We start from the raw sequence: 22,030 nt of genomic DNA on the forward strand, positions 1-22,030 counted from the left end.
GTTGGCCTTGGTTCCCAGGCTTCTTCTCCAGTGCGCCGATACCCCCTGAAATTCCTGGAAACTCCTCCATGCCTGCGCAAGGCGCCACTGAACAAAGTCCCTTTCATTCGAGCTGATTAGGACCCTCGCACCTGCATACAGTTCGTCCTGCAGTGGGCCTCAAATTCCAGACTCCACCATATCTTAAGTCGTAAAACACTCTCAAAGCTCTGTGCTGGACACCCCTCGACCTCTTCCCTAACGAGCACATGACGATTTAAACGACATGACATTATCTGCTCAGGCCTACTTGATTTACATGCAGCAGGTCCCTGCACTCTTAAAACGTTAACTTGATTTAAACAGCAAACATTCTTAACTAGCATACGTTTCTAAAATAACACATCTATAAAGCCTATACTTTTAACCCTAAGTTCAATAATACAGTTGAAAGAACCACGTCACCTCATCAGGTTTGCTGTGAATTGCCCTAAGGCCTACACATTATACTGGATTTCAAAGTTACATTAAATTCGGACATGACTCTTTTAACATGAGAACATGAGGTTTTCACATATATTCCAACATTTCTACTTTAATCTCACACCGTTATAATTATAGTTACTCTACTTAACATTCTATACATTTCACCATTGAATATAAAACACTCTGTATATTTCACTCCTGGATATAAAACACTCGGGTGCAAAACATGTTTAAACTAACTACGTGCTTGTAAATATGGTGTACTTATACATTTTTTCTCAAACTTGTGCTCTCTCAGTCCCCCCTTTGATGACCTTCAGGGGTCATCATCACCAAGACACTAAAAATGTAGAACCCTTCAAAGTGAAGTCATGGTTGTGCCACCTCTTTTCATACTCTCCAATGCTTTCAGACTCTTGTATTGAGTGTCCTGCATCTCTGTCAACTCTTCCTCCTGTTTCCTCATAGTTCTCTGCAACCTATTTGCTCTATAACATTGATACAAACGCACCAATCCCCACAAAGTGATTACGCAAATCACAATTATGATGATGGGTTTCAGTATGTACCAAACGATACCCTTTCCTAAGTTGGCAAACCAACTTCCAACTTTACCCATTCCATGACCCACTTTTTCCCACACATTTACCTTTGCCAGGTCCTCAACTTCATAGTGTATGGCAGTGATGTTTTGTATATACTTCTCTAAAGGTTTTGAATTGTCTGGAATGTAAGTACAGCATTCCTGGACCTTCAAAGCCTTACAGACTCCTCCCTCTTTTGCTAACAGAACGTCTAAAGCAAGTCGGTTCTGAAGAACCATTGCCCTAATCGATTGCATCTCCCCTTCTATCAGCATCAAGGATCTTGCAGTACTGGCAGATAGTCTATCTATGACTGTAGCTAACCTCCTGATCTTAATGTCAGTCAATATCAGTCCTAAGATAGGGAATGCAGCGCCTAGTACATCTCCAACCACTTCTGCTGCACCCAGCCCTCTCTTCCACCTAGTTGGTATTTCTTTCTTTGGCGTGTCTAAATTCTCAACATGATATATTTTAGGGAAGACAACAGCCAGATAACATGATCCGTACCAATTATCTGGTAACTTCACATAGGCATTTCTTCCACATACAAAATATACATTTGGAATTGCTTCCATCCCTTTCAGAAAGTCCTTAGAGTAATACTCCAGTTGAAAGGCATGCTCACAACTGACTTGACCTACATAAAAGTTCTCATAATAGGAGTAACTCCTGTGTATGCACAGTTTCCCTCGTTTCTCCTTATCCAAAGCAATTGGACCAATACTACCTTTTCTTTGATGTGCCCTTTCCTCCTTGGTCCAATCTGTTTCCCATTGTCCTGATGCCTTCAAAATCTTCTGCCTCCTGTATCTAGTATCTACCTGTCCTATAAACTTTTTCTCAACTTCTGATATTTGACAAGTCAGATTGTTCCTTCGAGCATGTGAAGTATCTAACGTTCTCCATGGAATAAACCATTTGTGTAATCTGTCTTCGCTTTTGTAATAGTCCCATTTGTTCAAATGCTTGAAATTCGGAACCTCTGGCAATGTCGAGTCGAAATTCGAGAAGTAATACTCGAATCCTTCTCGTCCATAAAACATGCTCAACAACAAACTGCATGTGATTCCATATGTCAACGGAAGATGATGGTACCTGATACCCTCCTCCACCGAAGCTGGTAATTGCATACAAACGTAACAATCCTTCACTTCCATGGCATCAACATATTCATAAAGCAATTTAGCATAAGCATTTGACTTGTAATTTCCCTGTGACTCATCTGTGTGAAGCCTTTTTATTTCTGCATCTAACAACGCTTTATCTTTCTCATTGATGTTTCCCTTCTCCTTAATAAGGGTAGTTTTCGGTGTTGACACTCCCTTATCCTCCTTGACTGCAGTTTCACCCCCCTCGTGTCCCACTAGGAAGGAAACAGTTACCACTAAAATTATAAGAGAAACCACTACTCCTAAAAGTGTAACAGCTATACATTTTGCCCTGCGGTTCGGGTTGCCAGCCTCCATGTTCTCAAACAGTGTCGCTTTGGACGTTCTTTCCGCATCAACTTCTTCCTTGTTTTCAAACAAAGTCTTTCCCTCTTGCAATGTCTCTCTTTTGAACACTTGGAAGCTTAACAATTTGTTTCCGCAAAACAGTTCAAAGTCCAGTAGAAAATAGACAACCCTAGCACTTCTCCATCCACTAAAAGGAAACCCCTACCATTTTTTCTTCTTCCACTCGGCGCTAGGTTATCTTACAACAATTTTACAATTTCTTTTCAAAAGTCTTATTTTCATCTGAAGTTATGTATGACTCAAGGAGGGACACTACGTCTTCATAAATGTCCATCCGAAGTAACATTCCCTCAGGTTCTGGGCAGTTCGTACCACAACATGGAAAGTCAACTTTTTCTAGAATTATTCTCCTTATTTCGCTCAAGACAAGTGGACGGACGAAATTGAGAGTTAACGTTTTTTCAATTTCTACTCCTGGTACTATCAGTTCTACATCCACAATTACAAAGGGGTCCGTTCTAATCAAGATCACTTTCTTCACCTTTCCAGTTCTGCGCCCCTTTGAAGACATTCGTAATATGGTATTAATCCACAACAATAAGCGCTCCTAGCATTTCTACTACTCGCTCAAGCATTTCCAAACGAAGAAGAGTTCCCTCCAATATTGGATATCGTGAACAGCAAACTGGAAACTCAACTGTCTCTAAAATCAATTTTCTTATTCCACTCAGGAGAGCAGGATGAACGATGTTGAGTGTCAGCAACCTTTCGGTCTCCGCCCCTGGCAGTAGAAACCTTATTTGCACTGTGATGATCGGGTCAGTTCTGATCAGTTCCACTTCCCTGATCCTCCCTGTTCTGTGTCTCCCAGACATCTGCAACGAGGTAGGTCCAGTCGGGAGTAGAGTACCTTCTGCTTGGCACTCACACCCTTCTTGATCTTCTAAGACCCTCCTCGGCTAGATCCTGGATATCTTCTTCTGGATCTGAGTCTTCGGATATAGGAGCAAGCGTTTCTTCTTGGGCCGACCTCAAACTTAGCCTTCTTCTCCTCGCTGGCCAAGTGGCAGCTCCAAGCCTTATTCTCCTATTCCTTGTCCTCTCACTTGGTTCTTGGTCGCTCTGATACGGATCTGAGTCTGAGTCGTATTCACTTCTGCTCTCTCCTTCAGTTGCGTCTTCCGTCTCACTGCCGTCCTGCCTTCGCTCTTCTTCTGAATCCGTTGCGTTCCCAACTTCTTCCGACACCCCCTCAGCTGCCTCAATCCCTTCTTGCGACTCTTCTTCCACTTCCGGGCTTTCGTCTGGGATGGGAGCTGTTCCTTCTAGAGGTGCTGGAACTCTTCGAGTATGGGATGCATGGATCCAATTTGGCAGCCCCCCGCACTTCACCGCGGTGTTCGTTATCAGGATTACCTGAAAGGGCCCACGCCAGCGAACATCTAGGCAGTTCTTCCGGACGTGTTTTTTAACCAAGACCCAGTCCCCTGGGTTCAGATCATGACACAGGTTCCTCGATGCTGGAACTTCAACTGCATGCACCTGAAGGGACACAGAATGGATGGCGTCAGACAGTCCTTTACAATAATCCAAGATCAGATCATCTGTAATATTCAATAGGGCAGTAGTTGGAACTGTAGGAAGTCTCATGGCCCTCCCCATCAGGATCTCGTGGGGAGAGAGACCTGTCCTCCTGTCAGGTGTGCTGCGCATGCTCATGAGCACTAAAGGAAGAGCATCTGGCCAACTCAAGGATGTGGATGCCACTACTTTAGCCAATCTATTCTTCAAAGTGCCGTTCACTTGTTCCACAATTCCTGAAGCTTCTGGTCGATAACTACAATGCAGCTTTTGATCGATATTCAATGTGGAGCACAACATCTTCACTATTTCGCTGTTAAAATGTTTTCCTCTGTCAGATTCCAAAGAGGCAGGCACCCCGAAGCGCGGTATCAACTCCCTGAGCAACAATTTAGCCACTGTGAGTGTATCGCACCTACGTGTAGGGTACGCTTCAACCCATCTGGAAAATACGTATACAATCACCAACACATACCTAAGGCGATTGACTCTTGGCATTTCGATGAAATCTAATTGCATTCTATTGAAAGGCCCCCCAGACCTCCCAATGTGACTCAGTGTGACTGGTGTTCGTTTGCCTACGTTCAGTTGTTGGCAGGTAACACATCGCTTACATACTGATTCTGCTGCTATCCTAAATTTAGGGCAATACCAGGTCTGCCTAAACACTCTCATCATAGCATCCCTTCCTAGATGTACTGGACCATGTATTTCTCTTGCCATGGGATTAGCTAATTCTTCAGGTAACACAGCTCTCCCATCTGCTGAAACCCAAAAATCCATTTCACTTCGCACACAACCTGCGGTTTCCCATGCCCTTTTCTCAGTTTCTGGTGCATTCTCCTGCATTACCCTCAAATCTTCCCAGGAATCCACGGTCTCTAACATCATGCTTAATTCTGTCCTTTCTTCTGCACCTTCTATTTCCACCTTTGAGAAAGAATAATTTTGTTCCGCACAGTAACGTGCGACTTCATCAGCGTATCTATTGCCTTGTGACACAAAATCTGTATTCTTAGTATGAGCTACACATTTTACTATTGCGATGTCAACTGGACCTTGCAATGCTTCTAACAACAGCCGCACAAATTCTTCATTTCGAATGGGCGAACCAGAGGAGGTCATGTAACCCCTCTGAGACCACAACTGCCCGAAATCATGAACCACACCGAAACCATATTGGCTGTCCGTGTAGATGGTGACTCTCTTTCCGTTTCCTGCTATGCAGGCACGAGTTAGGGCAATAATTTCTGCTACCTGTGCGGAATGTACTCCTTCCAGGCAAGCGGCTTCCACAACTCCAGTAATAGTACAAACAGCATAAGCTGCTCTCAACCGACCAGTATCGTCTCTTAAACATGAGCCATCAACAAAATAAATTTCATCGGGGTCAGACAATGGCTCATCCACAATATCTGGTCTGGGTTTCGTGCATAGTTCAGTCACATCAAGGCAATCGTGGTCTTCACATCCTTCGCCTTCTATTACAGTAGGTAATGGCATCAAAGTAGCAGGATTCAAGACAGAGCATCTCCTGAGGGTCACGTTCTCCGCGGCAAGAATAACTTGCTCGTAGCGCGTGAGCCTACTATTGGTCAGATGCTGCGTCTTCGTCCTGGTCATTAGCAATTCAACTGAATGTGGTACATACACCACTACTGGATGTCCCATCACAATACTTTCGCTCCTTTCAATGCTGACACCCGTTGCAGCAACGGATTTGAGACATCCGGGCAACGCTGCGGCTACTGGATCTAATGTAGCCGAAAAATATGCAACTGGTCTACGGGCATTTCCGTGGGTCTGTGCCAAGACTGACAAAGCACATCCCTCTCTCTCACAGCAATAGAGTGAAAATGACTTCTCGTAATCGGGCATTCCCAAAGCTGGGGCACGACACAAATCGTCTCTCAGCTGTAAAAACGCCACTAGACATTCTTCATCCCATGGTACCGGATCACTCACCTCCTTGTGCGTCAGTTTCTGTAAGGGCTTTGCTTTCAGTGAAAAGTTAACTATCCACTGTCGGCAGTAACCCACCATTCCTAGGAACATTCTAACTTCTCTCTGTGTTGTAGGCGCATTCCTTTTCATTATCGCCTCGATCCTCTCTGGGGACACCTTACGTTTCCCTTTTTCTAACCTGTGCCCTAGATACTGTACTTCTGTCAGACAATACTGCAACTTGCTCGGAGATACCTTATGTCCATTTTCAGCTAAATGGTTCAGTAAGGCAATTGAGTCTGCTTTACAAGCTTCCTCTGTTTCTGACGCAACAAGTAGGTCATCTATGTACTGTACCAGAACCGAATTCTGTGGCAGTACTAGATTCTCAAGATTCTTTTTCAGCAACTGATTAAAGATGGATGGGCTGTCTGTGAATCCTTGTGGGATTCGACACCATGTTAAAACGCGATCTTCCATTTTAAAAGCAAAAAGATACCTGCTCTCTTCATCCAATGGGATTGAAAAGAAAGCCTGACAAAGATCTATCACTGTGAACCATTCTGCTTGACATGGTATTTGAAACAGTATCACTGAAGGATTCGGTACCACGGGACAACATGAAACAACTATGTTGTTAATCTTTCGTAAATCCTGTACTATCCTGAATTTCCCACTAGGTTTCTGCAAACCCATAATCGGGGAGTTACAAGGACTACCCACGATTTCTTTCAATATTCCCTGTTGTATCATTGACTCGATCACAGGCTTTATTCCTGCAATCGTTTCCTGTGACAATTTGTATTGAGGCGTTCTTGGAAACTCAACATTTGGTTTTACCAATATTTTTACCGGCTCTACCCCCTTAATCAATCCTATTTCCTCTCCTGTGAAATCCCATACTTCTGACGCCACTGCATCTCGTAGGTCTTGGGGAAGATCTTCTATTGTCAGAGTAGGATATAGTTCTACACAAGATTTTGAATTGGCCACCTTAAAAGTAGCATCTTCGTCGGTAGTCTGTACCTCCACTCCTTGCGGGGTGCAGTATATGGTGCAATTCAGTTTGCACAACAAATCCCTTCCTAACAGACATACCGGACTCGAGTCACAAACCACAAACTGATGTTCGTTCATATGGTTTCCTATCTTCACAGACACTGGTTCGGTCAAGGGACTGGTCATTCTTTTATTTGCGACTCCTACCACCTGAATTGTTTCCCCTGACATTGGCAAGTCTGGAACCACCGCTGATCTCAGAGTCGAACGAGTAGCCCCAGTGTCCACTAAGAACGTAGTGGGACACCCTGCCACTTCTGCCTCAACAAATGGCCCTCTCTGATCCACTTCTAGAACTGCCCCGAGGGTACAATCCTCTTCATTGCTCACCCGTTGTCCTGTCAATGGATCAATGTAATAACACTTTTCTTCCTCGACAAACAGAGGCATTTGTTTAAAGACCTTTCCCCCAGCTGCTATCTTCGGTGGCTGTGGGAATTGGGCCCGTGGAGCCGAAGTCCCCCCTTTGGCCACCTTACTACTTGGGACTGTCACCTTTTGCACTGGGACTTCTTGGACCTGCTCTTCTACTTCTAGCTCTCCATTTTCAGGGTTAAAGGGACACTCGCGTCGCCAATGCCCCACCTGGTGACACTGATGGCACTTTGTCGTTTTCTTTAAAGTGGCAAAGTCTATCCTAGGTCTCTGCCCTTCTTCATTATCTTTGCTCTGACCGTTTGGTTTTCGTCCCATTCCCTGCTTCTGCTGGCCACCCTTCCCAGCGGACTGCATTTGCACCACCATCAATTTCTCCTTTAGATTCTTGGCTTTAGAATCTATCTCGTCACTGCAGTACCTCGCATAACGTAAAATCTCATCTAGTGGTTTGTTCTGCCAACAGATTAAATGTTGCTGTATCATCAAACAAATATCAGGTCTCAACCCCAAGACAAACTTTGACACAAACTGCCCTATATCTTTGGGATCCATTACATCTAGTCCACTGTATTGCTTGAATGTTTTCAATAATCTTTCATAAAACTCGTGAACTGTCTCCTTGGGTTCCTGCCTTGTTCGGTCTATTTTCACCCAATCTATGTCCTGTGGTGGTACCTTATCTTTCAGCCATGCTATTACCCTTTCATACTTTCGCATGACAATCTCGGATGGTCCATTAGTTCGAGCATCCCTCAATGGTTCAGCATTTGGCCATTCGACACTAGTCTTACAAGGGGTCCACGGATCAGATGGGACCACGATGTCAAACAACGTGTTCAAATCAATCCACAATACCTTCGAAATTTTAACAAACCTCTCTACCTGCTTATACCACTCTACTGGATTGTCCCGCAACTTCGGAAATGAGTTGGTAAATGCAGCTAAGTCTCCTCTACTCCAGGGCACATGTACATAATTTCCATTTGCTGTTTCTCGCAAAGGGAATGCCTCCATATGCATTACCCTTCCCTCGGGGGTCATCACATTTGCACTTCGTCTAACCGTGCCCTTTTTCGACCACCTTTCTTCCCATTTATCCAGTTCCCTCCACACTCTTATCCCTGATACCAGCTCTCTTATGTGTGTTTTTAATCCAGTAGTTCTCTTCTCATCTAGATCCTGGTCTGCGTACTGTAATCTGTGGTTACTCTGCAATGCCCTTGTCCTAGACAAATCCACGGCATATCTATCTGCCAAATCAGTCAGTTTCTCATGAAACGCTCTAGCTTTCCTAGTAATATCCTTTGCCATGAACAATAACTCATCCTGTTCATACAATTCTATCCTTTCCAAAGGCAATGTTCCATCTATTATCTCATCAACATCTGATTTTAAACTGGTAACATCAAGCCTTTTTGCCTTAATTTCAGCTTTCAAGACACTCAATTTAGCTCCTCCATCCGCATCTCTCCCATCCCAGCTCCGAGATCTACGTTTAGGTATTGGTGAGTTATAGGGAGTCCTCCCCTGTTCCCATCTCTCTAGGTCCCATGCCTTTCCATCTTCTCGGGGTGGGTGGTGAAACACTCCTTCACGCCTCATAGCCCCTCTCTCCCCATCCTGGCTAGTTTCACGGGATGCAGGGTAAGATGTTCCATTACTCCCTCTTTCCTCCCTACTTCCCTGTGATTCCTGATTATTCGAGGCGTGGCGGGACCTATCGCTGTTCTCCTTTCTCCAATGTTGAACGTCTTTCCCGAGTGTATGATGAAGGCACCTAAACCTATTCTGAAAAGCCCGTACCGCCTCATCTCCTCCTTTCCCCCAGAGACGGGACATTTCCTCACATTCTACAATCCTAGTATTTTGTTCCGGCTGTTCTCTCTGATTTGTAGGACATGCATCCCCTCCATTCTCTTGACTTTGGCCTTCCCGTCCCTGACTGCTTTCGCTGGCCCCACAATGAGATACAGTCCCGTTACCCCTGCTTTCCCACTCTGGTTCCGTTCTTGTCCTGTTACTCGGAGATACTATGGACCCGTCCCATTCCCTCAAATCAGCTCTTAACTCTGAATAGGATCTTGGCCGTGGTCCCCTTAGATCCATTGGTCCTCTCGGACCTCCCTGTTCTGAATTGGGACCGACAGTTGTGTCTAATGGGGTATTCCATGTTACCGATCCTGGCAATTGTTTCCATGCATTTGTCACATTATTCCTCCTTTCCATCTCAATCCTTTCCCTATCCAATTGCCTTTGTTGTTCCCCTCTATCTCTCTCAGGGTTATAGATCGAAACTATGGGTCCTATGGTAACAGGCACTTGAAGAGCGTCTGGTAATCCCACAGACTCAGCCCTTTCGGTGGTTGGCGTTTTCTGCACTACAAACCTTCCCACTACACTCTGTACAGTGTTGTTTGGAGGTGTTTCTCCGCCTTTGATAGGTGTCCATTCCGATATAGGGAGTGGTGTATATCCCTCTATGTCATTCCCATCTTCCCTTGCGAGCCCTCTATCTTCTATCAACCCCACTCTCGGAGGTGGTCTATCCATTAACAATCTGTTTATCAGATTGTCCTCCGACTCGCTTTTCTCGTCTTCTTCCATGAGGTTTCCTCCTCCTCCTGCCACCTCCCTCATCGGATACATTTTTTCCACCTCAATAGCCTGTACCCTCCAACGCCTTTCCTCCTCATCCCATTTGGAATCTCGCACTGCCCTTACCGATCGCGTCAGCCTTTGTTGACGCCTGTTCAAATTTCGGTCGTGTGCAGCCTTAATCCATGCATTAAGGGCCTCAAACTGTGTTGGTCTGGGCGAGGGTTTCAATGAGGACATGGTTGCTTTTAGCCGATGTAACACCTCTAACTTAAACGTCCCATACCTCGGGAACTGCATTTCCTCATTCCCTTCCATAAGCTTATTCCAAGCCCCAGTCCATAATATCGTATGCAGCCCCACATTCGTTGCCATATAATGAGCTGGCGTACCCTCTGGCGGAGCCTCTTCCCCGTAATAATGTTCACTTCGTTTACGTTTAAAAATCCCTTTCAAACACTTAAAACACTTCATGGTTTCTCTTTTCTCCGCGTTTGTTTACTTCCTGATGACACTCCACCAATCTCAGCGCCGTTCTCACTAACTGGCCTATCCGTACGCGACTTTCCTCCGACGTCACTCTAGCCGCCCAACCAGAGCGCGGCTCTAGCTAACGTCACACCAACCGCTCAATTACAGCGCGGCTCTAGCCGACGTCACCCGTCCCCCTTCGCAGCAGTTCCCCTCCTTTCTCAGCTCGTCTCCTCGGTCATGCACGCGTCCCATTCATACTCTGAAAAATGATTACTTCCGTCCAAGCGATCACCTTTCTTGACTGTACGCCCACAGTCTTTCTGTAGTTGTCACCTTAACCTGGCGAAATATCTTTCCGTTTACTTCCAGACAATCGCCTTCTCCGATAGGTTACTCACACACAGTAACTTTCGACCAGCGTCCGTTACTCATACACTCACTCTTACACTCCCCCTATCTTGGATCCACGGCGGTCAATGGTACCTCGTGACCTCCGTACTATGGTCGACAACTACCCTGGATGTTCGATACACCCAAAACCACTTAAGCTCTGGCCTGAACTTAAGATTTCACCAGTTCACCCGTTTACCAGGTTACCAGTTTACCAGGTTGCGCGCGCTCACAACCTTCTCTCATTCACACTACAGGCATTCAACTCCGCAAGACATTACAATACAAATACAACACAAAACACCGCAATCTGTTCACGCATGACCCTTTGTATACTCACTTTCCGATACTGCTGCTTTTCTCGCACCGTCTGCACCTTTCGGCACACGATTCTTCCGCTGCTCGTCTCTCGACGTCTAGGGGCCTTGGGGTAACCTAACCTCTCTAGATTACCTTCCTCAAGAAGATAACCATCCTCACTCTGCTACCAACTGCTAACGCGGGATTACTGGTTACTAGTTACCTTACCAAATCCCATACTAAGTCGACTGAATCGTTGGTACCTGTCATTGAGTAAAAGGTAATCTTGCAATAAGTCAATCAATTTAAGAACTTACACCACTCTAAATGACCACTGACCAAATTTAAGTTTTAAAGATTTAATATAAAGTCAAAGATAACTGAAGGTACAAACTTCTCAAAATGAGATTCAAAAGGTAAATTGGTATCACTATAAACATGAACTTCTTGAGTAATCTAAGTCTGAAAAACAAAATAATAAGTACAATCTCAAAAACCATAAGGGTTGTCAAAATGGATACAAGTTGCAACCTCAAAGTCATTACAGAAAAGAAAATTAAGGTTAGTCTGTCCCTACACTATACTAAATGACATCCCTACTTAACAAGATCTTTACCCCTCTAGGTGTCAGCTGTGGTGACTTCCTAAGAAGATCACGCACTTCTCTTTGTCTCTTCTCTGATAATGGGTCTCTCCTGATCAGCCTATCTGCCTACCCATCCGCTTCCTTAGGCTCCCAAAATCATCTGCCCTGCTCTCCTCCCGGGTCTCTTTCCCTAATACCAAATCACATTTTCAACAGAAACGCCCCTTGGGACGCCCCTCACGTGGTATCTCTGTGCGCGGCAAACTCCATGATGGTACTCTTGAAGACCCTCGTTAAAGTTGGCCTTGGTTCCCAGGCTTCTTCTCCAGTGCGCCGATACCCCCTGAAATTCCTGGAAACTCCTCCATGCCTGCGCAAGGCGCCACTGAACAAAGTCCCTTTCATTCGAGCTGATTAGGACCCTCGCACCTGCATACAGTTCGTCCTGCAGTGGGCCTCAAATTCCAGACTCCACCATATCTTAAGTCGTAAAACACTCTCAAAGCTCTGTGCTGGACACCCCTCGACCTCTTCCCTAACGAGCACATGACGATTTAAACGACATGACATTATCTACTCAGGCCTACTTGATTTACATGCAGCAGGTCCCTGCACTCTTAAAACGTTAACTTGATTTAAACAGCAAACATTCTTAACTAGCATACGTTTCTAAAATAACACATCTATAAAGCCTATACTTTTAACCCTAAGTTCAATAATACAGTTGAAAGAACCACGTCACCTCATCTCGCATTATTTTAGCAGCACGTTCAGGTTTGCTGTGAATTGCCCTAAGGCCTACACATTATACTGGATTTCAAAGTTACATTAAATTCGGACATGACTCTTTTAACATGAGAACATGAGGTTTTCACATATATTCCAACATTTCTACTTTAATCTCACACCGTTATAATTATAGTTACTCTACTTAACATTCTATACATTTCACCATTGAATATAAAACACTCTGTATATTTCACTCCTGGATATAAAACACTCGGGTGCAAAACATGTTTAAACTAACTACGTGCTTGTAAATATGGTGTACTTATACATTTTTTCTCAAACTTGTGCTCTCTCAAGTGTAAATGGCCACTGTAATGTAAGGGACACTTTTATAGCGCGGCTGCCACCCAACGGGTATCCTGGCACTGGGATTACCAAAAATAGACACTGTATGTAACTGAGCTTGAAGAACAGGGCTGAGGATTAATCTCTAGGAAAGAGTCTAGTTTTCAATTCCTTCTTGAAGTGTGACAGAGTGTCCATTTGTCTAATCTCAATTGGCAAAGTATTCCAGAGTCGGGAAGCTACAAAACAAAATGATCTGCCCCCCAGTCGAGCTTTATTGACATGGGGATTGCATATCAGACTGGCTGAAGAGGAATGCAGGCTTCTAGCTGGAGAGTACCATAAGAATTTCCTCTGTAAAAGCTTAGGCCCCATTTTATGTGCTGCCCTATAAACGATACAGAGTACCTTAAACTGGACTCTCTGCACAATAGGCAGATCTCTGCTGTTTTTGGGTCAAAGTCTCCGTTTCTCAGGATGCTCAACATATTTGTACCTAGTTTCAGCTCACATGGCTTAGATGTTTCTTTCCAACCTCCTATCTCAGCCATGACAAAAAGCTGTAGTGGGACACCAACATTGCATTGCATTGCAGTTTACTTCTGCTTTGCTGCAGGAGGGGATTGTCTCCGTGTAAAGTTATTATTTTGGGTGCAGATCCGTTTCTATATAAGAATGCATTTGGTAACTCTGGAGGTGGAGGAAGGTAGGAGAAACACTCCACTTCCCAGTGAGTGGTCCCTTATCCAATCTCCTTCACCTGAGCCTATTTTATCTCATCACTGAAAACAAATCTAGCTGAATATATGCAAAACATTGGCATTTTCTCAATGCATGCATCAAACCTAACTATTATTTACCTTTAACGTTACCCAATTTCCTGAGTAAGTGTTCCTCAGGCGTCCATGTAACATAGGCTGAATAAGGGATGCCTTGAAACAGAGCCAGAGCCTTCCATCTCCATCTCCAAGCCCGAATTCCAGTTTGACCCAGGCACTAACTGTCTCTGTTAAATTGAGGAACATCCTGGCTTACAGTTGCCTCTTAAAGGTTAGGATGACCAGGACAGGGTCCATCACAGGTAGCCTAAATTGGGACCATCTTTGCAAAAGTTCTGCTGGGCTTTCAGAGGCATTCAGGCTCACTCATTAGGGAAAAGCCTAAATCCCAAATAAAGGTTTCTGAATCCAGCGGTGCTCCATATTCCTACCAATGGTAGAGCATTCCGCCCATAAAAGAGCAGACGTTTCAGTGTAATACTACAAGATGCTTCTTTAGCACATGAGGCCAATTCGCAGTGCCTGTCACATAAGGCTCCCAACTAATTTTCCGGTTCTTATGGGTCTCTGGAGGGCAGAGTAGACTCATGAACACTGGTTTGGGTCTCACTATTCCATCTTTGGGAACACCCACACAGATGAACAAACTGTCCCAGACAGTCCAACGAGGTAACAGACTTTTCATGCCGCAGACAAAGATAAATAAATGGCAGTGATCCAAAAACAACCACAATTACAATGAAGCCTCTCCGCCAGGGAAACACAAAAGCAATGAGTGATACGTTAATAGTTGCGGATAGAGATGTCTTTCATCGTGCAAATACAAGACAAGCCGGGGAATGGATAGGATGCCTAAATTCCTGTTTAATGTCTGGCTGAATCTTTTGTCTAGATAGACTGAATTTGTGCCTTGGCCACACATGAACGATAGGATAAAGCAATCTCATTATTTTTTTTATTTATTTGAAAGGTCTTATATAGCGCTGGCTAGACCCGGGGGTATCAGAGCGCTTTACATGATCAGTAGCAGTACACGAAAAATAGTTGTTCATCGAGTAAACACAAAACAGGCAAGAATAATACATATTAAGTTAAAAAGGGGCAAAAATACACTTTACATAAGTGGAGGCAACCAAGAAAAGTGATTTTACCACATTAACAAAAAACGCAGGTAGAGCTCACAAATTTAGTAAAAGGGGGGGACAAAAAAAATTGGGCGTATTTGTGGGTAATGAACAATTAGTTAATATAAGTGGGTGAGAACAAATTAGGGCAGTGGAGAGAGTATCGAAGGAGAAAGATTATAGGAAGGGCTGGAGGTAAGGGTAGGAGACGGGGTGGAGAAAAAAGAGGGGCAAGGTGAGAGTAAACAGGGTGATATGTAAGGTCAGAGGGGAGGTTAAGGACCCCAGTATTTATTGAGAAGGTGATGTTTAAGGTCTCTTTTAAAGCTGAGGTAGGAGGGGTTACAGAACAGGATTTAAATAATGTATTATAATGTATTCATCCTAGACTCCATCACAACTTTTTTGCTTGAAATATTCTCAACAACACACTTTTGCACATTTAAAATCTTTGAGTACTGGTATATAAGGTAACATAAATTGAAAGATAGCTTCTAGTTAGCTAGACCTTTGTCTGAACACTGGCATATTTTAGCCATAACTGAGGCAAATGTAGGAAAAATGATAGGATTCAGTGAGATCCTGGTAGACAAGTATGAAGGCTTCAGGAATTTCTCACTCCATCGGCAAACAAAAAGCAATTGGGCTAAGCAGAGACCTAACAAAGAGTGCAACCATCTACCATAGGTGTTCAGACTCAACATCACCCTACTGCTTTGAGGGCACATTCCAAAAATTGCAGCCCACACTTACCTGCAGAAACCCATCAGAAGCAGAAAGTATAACCCACAAATTAACCAGACATAATATGTCTCAACTTGCTTAGCAGTCTGGTGAAATTTAGAAATGGAGGCAAAGCAGGGAATATGTGTGTTGTTAGTAACACTTTCAAGGCCCAATGGTGGTCAATTTTTCTGATACGGAGTGAAAAGTTATCCCATTTCTTAGCAGCCATTGCAAATACACCGTGGCCTCCAGCCGTAAACCTCTCATAGTCGTGGCGACTGCATACATGAAAATGGTCTTTGGTCTTGTTATGAAATATATGTTGGACTCCAGTTGGAAACCGACGTCCTTTAATTACCGCTGTGTCTGCAGTACTATCTCAGTGTCTGTGTTTTCCACAATGAATCTATTATGTCTTTCGCCTACACAGTCTCATTTCTAATGTTTCACAAATTCTCTCTCCTTCTAGGCTCTCGTCCAGGACTACCAAAGATGGTAAGGGATTTTCACCATACTTAAGTCGTTAATAGTTTTTTCCTAATAATTATTATTATGTAAACTGGATCCAACATTCTCTATGGAGGGAACATTCCCTTCACGATCTTGGCACACAGACCAAAGGACAAAGGACAAAGGGTTTTGAAAGACTGTAGCCTGTTAACCACAGGGAATGGAATACTTCCTCTGTTAAAAAGACTCCCTGGCTCATTTATGTGTAGAATTTGGATCTCTTTGTGAGTTTATTAAATTATTGTTTAGGTAATTGATAAAGGGATATTTTGGAGTGAAGAGTTCACCGAGTTTTTAGTTTCCCATTGAATTTTGGTACCTTTAATATTTTTTCCTGTGCTGAATGTAAGATTCAAGTATAAGAATGTAAAGCAAAAACAGGACTGGGTGAGCTGATGACGCCTGACATGGGACACATTTAGCTCTCTTATAGTCTGGATTGAGTTTAATGGACAAGTTCAGATGTTTTCAATCATACAGAGGGATTGTAGCTCCCCTTTAGAAGGAGAAAAGCTTTTATTCTCCCGATAAGTATGTTTGGTTTTTCCCTGTTAAAAGGTTACCGGCTGACTCCTGGTCGCTGGCAACACCATCTTCTAGTGTATGCTTTCCTTTCAACATTTAGTAGACACCGTTCATTGGTGAGAACAAGGACTAAGGACTCCCAGAATGGATTTGGTTGGTAACCCTACTTTAAATTCACATTTTGTGATTTTACCAAGAGTATCCAGGAACCACTGCATTTGTGTTTATCTTTTTTCTGTTGTTTGTGCAGTTTGGGCCTCTCTACCTTGAATTGTTGGTGACTTAAAATGGCAAATATATTTTTTCCCTCTTAAACTTATAGTTGATATCTTTCTGTTTATTTTAGCCTTCTCTTGCAAGGGTCGTAATGTTTGGCTGTTTTTGGCATCTCATATAAATTCTTTTGGTTCTCTACATGATATACTGGTTCTTCTATATTGATTGTTCCACTGAATAAGACGCTGTGTTGCTTCTCCCACAATATTGCCATGTTGATTTTACAGAACAAATAACTAACAAGACAAAAGAATACATGTTACAACTGGTGTCATAAACAGTCCATTGAACACTGCTGTGTCCTCGTTGCTCTATTGAAACCACAAGTCTGTAGAACATGTTGTTTTGTACACACTATGAGAGCATAATGAGAATGTTGTTTTCTACTCTTAGCATCAGATCCCCAATGTTGGGATAGATCTGTTTACCAAGTAAATAAAAATAAGTCCCCGAAAAGGATGACTACTGACTGTTTAAATGATTCCCATTTGGATGTATTGTACATACATTTATCTAATGCTGATAGCTTGAAAGTTTGCCATTATTCTGGCCCATAAAGATCAATGTTGAACTACATTTTTCAGGATCATGATCTACCATGAGGATTCTAGTGCCTGTGGTGGGCACCAGATAAGCAGTATTGCCACCAGGTTGTCATTCAGGCTAGTTAAAAGGAGGACGGGGCATGTGCAATGCAAAATGATGTGGTGCAATATACTGAGATTCTTTTAGCCCTTTTTGACAAATTGCAAAGCTTTCGAAAGTAACAAATATGGCATTTTGGCTGCATGCCTGAAATCAATAACGGTTGAGGGTCTATATGCAATGAGTCTATGTAATACAAAAATATGTTGGTCGCTCTTTCTTTCCAATATTATTGTTGCATGTGCACATACACATTTTATAACTTAGAGAACATGGTAGATACCGGGCTACACTGCTGTCCTTGAGCATTACCCATTCTTCACAATCATGAGGTATTCAGATAATGACTTCAGTGGATCTAAGCATGGCCATTATGGTAAATAGCCAAACACTGCTTAATTTGAGACTGTGGTTTCCGGTGCTCAGTACAGGAACGTAATCATCAACACTGGCGCTTTTCATGAGCACCAGTTAAGGACACATTAATTTAAGGGTAGGTTAAGTGATTTGCCCAGAATCACAGGATGTTGAGCCGACACCGAAACTCAAACCTGGTTTCCCAGCTCTGAAGTCAGCGGCTCTGGCCATTACCCTACATCCTGTCTCAACTTTCATGGTTAGTCGTTGCTCCTGTTTTAGGCAGAGCTAACAGGAGAAATGGGCTGGTGCTAGCGGCCTCCTGACGAACGCCCGGCATTTATTTATTTTACAAATTAACCACTGTACCCAAGGCAATCATTTTTGCACACTTCGGGCCTCATTTACAAGGAATTAATAAAGTGCGGTGCCACAATTCATGTGGCTGTCCCGCACTGCGTTAATTCCAAAGCACAGGAATGCATCCTATCTACAACAATATATCGGATCCCTTTGCTCTCCCCTGCGCAGGCGCACAATTTGCTGCCATGCGCCGACGCAGGCACCCAATGGTGCAAGGGTGTCTACCCTGAGGGAGATGATTGTTTATGTGCAGAAATGTGTTGTGTGTAAAGGGGACATAATTACAAGGGGACATTCAGGGTGGCTTTACATGTCCTCCTAAATTTAGGAGCAGCAGGTTGCTCCACCAGTGCGTCACAAAAAGTGATGCACCGGTGGCGCAAGGGACTTGTAAATAAGCCCCTTCTTTCTTAGGAATATTCTTCATAATTTCTTTAAGTATTTTGACATTATTAATGCTCATTACACGGAAAATTTTAATACTAAAGTTCCTATTATCCATTTTTATGGATTTCTGTATAAACACAAACAGAAAACAGCAGGTTTCATTCTTTCTCCTTTGTATACATTAATAAAACGAGAACATTCGGAAATCTGGGCTTATTTTTGAGTGTCACTATGTTGTCCATCATGGCTTGAAGTCAAACAGTAGTGGATTTTATCAGCAGCACAGCGTGTTAAAATTATAACCTTAAATAGCTGTAGAGGTTTGAAAATGCTAATTTTTCCATCCGTCAAAACAACATATCGAAAAATTCCGAAATAATAAGAAACTAGGATAAATGCAGATTGACATGTCAGAATAAATATTGTAAAACTTTCAGGCGTATTTATTATGTACTATGTGTTTGGGTTTCTGATACTACAGCAATAGTTCATGTTTTCCTCTTTTCACAACAGTGGTCCAAACCACCCGACAAGTCCGCACAATCGTGGAAGAGACCTTGGATGGGAAGGTTGTTTCTTCCCACGAGAAACTCCACAAATCTGCCTACTGAGGGAAACAGGAAGAGATCTTGAAGGACCCAAGCTGGCAAACCCTGGGCACATCACTGGATGAAGACCACAGTTGTCCATCACCGAGCAATCCCAAACCCTACAAATAGTCCAGCCACACCCCGTAAGAGATCACCAGAGATCCTCTAAAATGGGTCCTTCCCAGAGAGTTGTTTCCATCTTCTTCTTTCTTGTCTGTCTAAAGATGGGGTAGCCAAACACAGCATAATGCATCTCTGCAGTTTAATAATTCTTGGCTTTTTGTCTATTGAAGAGAAGCAAAAGGATGAGCTGACATAGCTCAAACACTGACGTTCATCTTGTGCCTCTGAACATTGGACTGACCCCATCACGAGGCAGCGGCTAACCATCTTCCATAGGTCTCCACCGCTTCGTCTGTCTCTGTCATGCGCAATCCAGATTCCCACCTACATGTAACCTGGACCTACACCGCATCTTCAGCCGGTTTAATAAACGATCACATCTGACTGTTGCACAACAGTGTCTTGTGTCAATTTCTGTCGCCAAGTGTCTCCTGCATAGATATGTTAATCGTCTCATGGTTGTTCTCACACGGTGCATTATTTCTGCATGTCCCTAGTCTGTGAAATAAATGTACTGAACTTTATGATAATGTGGTGCCACCATTAAAGTTACACCCTATAAAAGGCGACTGATTCTCACTACAGCCTAAAGACCTTTGCTTAATCTTCCACCTTCCCCCAACCCCTGAGCACCCTAAACCTGCTTTCTGAGAACTGAAAATGATGCTCACTTGTCCGCAGGTGGTGCAAATCACAGAATCCAAGGCATTTGAGTTTTACAAGCACCACCCTTGCTACAATCCTCCTGGCACAACTTCCTGGTCTCTTAACCCACATAACGTAGACCTCTGCCTTCCAATGTTTTATGTGGTCCATCTGACACTTTCATTTCACAAGCCATCAGTCCCTTGTCTGCATCTCCTCCCTCCACCTAAGCCCCTTCCTAAAATATTTGAATCATGCAGAAGTCCTACACCTGCTAGAAAATATGTCTTTTTCTCACCACAGATAAGCTACCTCATCCTCTCTAGTGGGGTCCTGTGCTCCTCACTCCATAGGGCAGCCCTCTCTCTCTCTCTCTCTTACTGCTAACATCATTTACTCCTTCCACCACATCTGCTCATCTACCCTCACTCTACAGCATTCTGTACTGTGGATCACACTCCACTCATCCCCACCTTGGCTGCCTGAGCATCACTGGCTGTTGCTAGCCCCTCCCAGGGCACAAGTCCTAAAAAAAGAAGTCACCGGAAGTGACGTCACAACAGGATGTGACATCACGAAAGGTGGCTTGCACCATTGGGCTCATTGCCTCCCCTTGCTCACCCTTTAGATGCGATTGCATCTGCGAAGCCAGCGTGAGTGCAGCATCCTGTGAGTTCCGATCTCGTCCCAGGAAGGGCAAAGAGTGAAGTCCAGCTGTTTGGCAGGGAGGACGGCGTCCACCCGGTAAAATAAGTGGGGGGACGCCATCCACCCGTGTGGTACCCCGACTCGAGCCCTGGCTCTTCCTCATCCTATCCTTTGGGACGCTCATTCATAGTACAAAGGGCTTCATGTTGCTGTCTCCTTCCGCGTCACCCTGAGAGATCAGTGCTAGGTGCTCGTACGCCATCTCCTCATCGTACATGGGGAGACCACCAGCAATACCAAAATGAAGTTAACTTTACCCTCTTTTTAACTAATTAACTCTTCCTCTTAACTTGTTTTTTATCTTGGATGATGTATTGACCCACGCTCTAGTGGTTCCGGTGTAGTGACGATGCATGGCACCAGAACACCCCCGGGAGCAGCTGTGCGCTTCACAAATTTAATTAATAGATTCATTCATTCATCCTTTCATCTTCCTAGGTCTACTCTTTTAAACCACTCCATATCACCTATCCTCTGTGTGATGGTGATTCCCCCATCATTCCTCCCTTCACAGCCTTCCTCCAGTCACACATCTCTTACCTCACAGCGCTTGGTTAATTGGCGTCTGTTTTTCGAAATTAATCTAAAACGGAGAAAATCTACCTTTCTGGCACCTCTGCACCCCCAACCACCAATTAACAGACTCTGGGCCAGATGTAGGTCGGTCGGTAACAGCCGAAAATCGGTATTTTCGGTCGTTACCGACCGGTATTACAGATTTGGCATGTAGGGGCACTTTTTTACAGAATCGGTAAATTTACAGATTCGGTAAATTTACCGATTCTGTAAAATACCGAATCGGTATTTTTACCGATTCGGTAAATCTGAAATGTAGGTGGGACTCTTCTGAGTCCCAAAAGCCTTACCGAATCGGTATTTTACCATCAAATCCAATTTGATGGTAAAATACCGATTCCGGTGTGCATGCACATGTGTGCATGCACACCTATGCCATATGACAGGCAGGCCTGTCCTTAGGGCATGTATGCCTGCCACATGGCACACGAGCCTGTTTTGGGGGGGCAGAGGGTGTCAAAGTGACACCTCCTGCACCCTTATGAAAATCGGTATTTACCGATTCGGTAAATACCGAATCGGTAATGCCCATTCATTCCTATGGGCTTCAAAGCCCATAGGAATGAATGGGCATTACCGATTCGGTATTTACCGAATCAGTAAATACCGATTTGTTCCGATTCGGTATTCCAGCACATCTGGAATACCTACATATCCACCCCTCGGATTTACCGATTCTTAATTACCGAATCGGTAAAATTCGGTAATTAAGAATCGGTAAATCCATGCTACCTACATCTGGCCCCTAGTCTCTTTTCACTCAGACATTTTGACCCACCACAATAAGCAAGAAATATTTACAAAAT

At 43.8% G+C, this 22,030-nt stretch overlaps 1 protein-coding gene across 1 annotated transcript in view; it reads left to right on the forward strand.

Annotated features, from left to right (window-relative positions):
* LOC144755985 (keratin, type I cytoskeletal 19-like) overlaps positions 1–19,690 on the forward strand; it is a 31,807-nt gene extending 12,117 nt beyond the window's left edge. The window contains exons 7-8 of the mRNA XM_078645455.1: positions 15,989–16,014; positions 19,096–19,690. Of these exons, the coding sequence (XP_078501581.1) occupies positions 15,989–16,014; positions 19,096–19,193 (124 nt within the window). The 3' untranslated portion in view covers positions 19,194–19,690. The remainder of the gene's footprint in view (positions 1–15,988; positions 16,015–19,095) is intronic.
* Positions 19,691–22,030: the final 2,340 nt, after the last annotated feature.

Source organism: Lissotriton helveticus, chromosome 5_1, assembly GCF_964261635.1.
Source record: "Lissotriton helveticus chromosome 5_1, aLisHel1.1, whole genome shotgun sequence".
Lineage (NCBI taxonomy): Eukaryota > Metazoa > Chordata > Amphibia > Caudata > Salamandridae > Lissotriton > Lissotriton helveticus.